General features: G+C 35.5%; 1 protein-coding gene across 1 annotated transcript; it reads left to right on the forward strand.

Moving 5' to 3' along the window:
* Positions 1-304: 304 nt before the first annotated feature.
* On the forward strand, positions 305-1,644 carry LOC128541584 (C-C motif chemokine 4 homolog). Its single transcript, XM_053512108.1, has 3 exons — positions 305-478; positions 933-1,044; positions 1,272-1,644. Exons 1-3 carry the CDS (start codon positions 409-411, stop codon positions 1,393-1,395), a joined length of 306 nt encoding a protein of 101 aa, XP_053368083.1. The 5' UTR covers positions 305-408; the 3' UTR covers positions 1,396-1,644.
* The last annotated feature ends 233 nt before the right edge of the window (positions 1,645-1,877 follow it).

Consider the following 1,877-nt stretch of genomic DNA (forward strand, 5'->3'; position numbering starts at 1 on the left):
AATAGCATAAATAATTAATGGGTAGTGTAGACCAGTGATAAAAAAAAAATACAAAGCATATTATGATGAGTTTTGTTTGCGAGAATTTCACGCGCCTTGAAGTCTTTTCCATTTCAGTGATTATAAAACGCTTACAATGTCATTTTTGTCCTTTACCGCGCTCCGTAGGATCTCACTGGCACGCGCATAACCCCTCGCGGGCGAGCCTTCTCCTAAATGCGCTGTTTTTACGGGGGCGGGGCTAAGGAAACACATCCCGATGGGGGAACCAAATTCGACACAACACTGGGGGCGGGGGCTGGGTATCTCTGGGGATCTCCGATGATATAAACGCGAAAACTTTCGCGGCAACGATACAAAAACAGGAAGTTACGTCACGCACCATAAACTCTGTGTGAAACTTCAGTCATGTCCTCTTGTTCTCTCCCGCTGGTTCTCCTGGTTCTCATATGTGTTCAGTCCTTCACACTGGCCCTGGGTAAGATAATGTTTACCTTTTGATTTGTACATGTCATTATTATTATTATTATTATTATTATTATTATTATTACAAACTGTTTTATTATTATTATTATTATTATTATTATTGTCATTGATTTAAATCAGTTAACAGTCACTGACTTAAGCAGTAAGTAAACACCAGTAAGACAACTGACTTGTACAAAGTTAAACTAGACTCATGTCAGTACTCACTACCACCACCCTGAGTTATAATGGGGGCATCATTAATGATAGGATGCTGAACATAAACAACTGGGGGGGGTGTGTGTGTGTGTTATTAGGCCAAATTTATGAACATGATTAACTTTATTTATTTATTTAATTATTTAAGAACTGGGATCAGCAGAAAGACCAACAAATTTTGATTTTAGAGCCTCACGTCAGAACTTTAACGTGATGTGGTGAAGTTTGAATATATTTTTTCCCTACAGCTCCAAACGCACCAGATATATGCTGTTTCACGTTCCAGAAGAGAAAGGTGCCTGTACAGCTCATTACTAAGTATGACGAAACTTACCCTTCCTGTCCAAACCCTGGAATCATGTAAGTTTTCATTATCTTGTATCATTTTAATAGGTTATAAAAGTCTCCTCATCAATTATTATTTCATGGCTATATAGACTATAAGACTATAATATAAATGTAATAGAAACACAATTTTAATGACATTAATAATAATTTATATTTATCAAACATTTCAATACGGTTTGAGATGAGTAAAATGTATATTTGCAGTTCAGATAATACTTTAATTCTTCTCTCATCTGCAGTTTTACCATGAAGAGCGGTCGTCGTGTGTGTGCAGACCCCAGAGATCAATGGGTGAAGGATCACATGAATAACATTGACCTGCGCCTTTATGGAGGCACAAACCAAACTCAAGCGAGTGGTTAAATAAATCCTCCATCAATGCATAATTACTACAAACTGCACTTTCTATATATCGAGAATGGTTCTCTTGAAAGCGCTTTCTGTATGCTTGGCCAAGTGTTTAAATCCTCCCTCTATCAATAGATAATTACTACAAAATGCACTTTGTTTATGAATTGCATGCTGGTTTTGGACAGGAGGATTACAACTTTTTGCATAAAAACATTTAATCAAGTACACTTGCTCGAAACATTATAGCATTATTTTGCTCAATTAATCTATGGCCCGTGGGGAGGAAGTCATTTTATTCCAAGTAGTTTAAAGGACATTATTTACACTTTATGGCTTCAAAGCTACATTTTTAACTTTTTTTAAAAAAGAAACCAATGTTTGAAATATAAAAAAATATCATCATGTCTTTTATATCGACAATTTTAATGGCTGTCTCAATAAATGCATAAATAAAAAGACTTAAATATTATGCTTATAGATTCTTCTACTACCAC

Source organism: Clarias gariepinus, chromosome 1, assembly GCF_024256425.1.
Source record: "Clarias gariepinus isolate MV-2021 ecotype Netherlands chromosome 1, CGAR_prim_01v2, whole genome shotgun sequence".
NCBI lineage: Eukaryota > Metazoa > Chordata > Actinopteri > Siluriformes > Clariidae > Clarias > Clarias gariepinus.

What these genes read in the sequence shown, in the direction of transcription:
- LOC128541584 (XM_053512108.1), top strand. Translation starts at nt 409, where the DNA reads ATGTCCTCTTGTTCTCTCCCGCTGGTTCTCCTGGTTCTCATATGTGTT. An exon ending in GTCCTTCACACTGGCCCTGG is followed by an intron (nt 479 to 932) that starts GTAAGATAATGT and finishes TTTTCCCTACAG; the next exon opens with CTCCAAACGCACCAGATATA. An exon ending in TGTCCAAACCCTGGAATCAT is followed by an intron (nt 1,045 to 1,271) that starts GTAAGTTTTCAT and finishes TCTCATCTGCAG; the next exon opens with TTTTACCATGAAGAGCGGTC.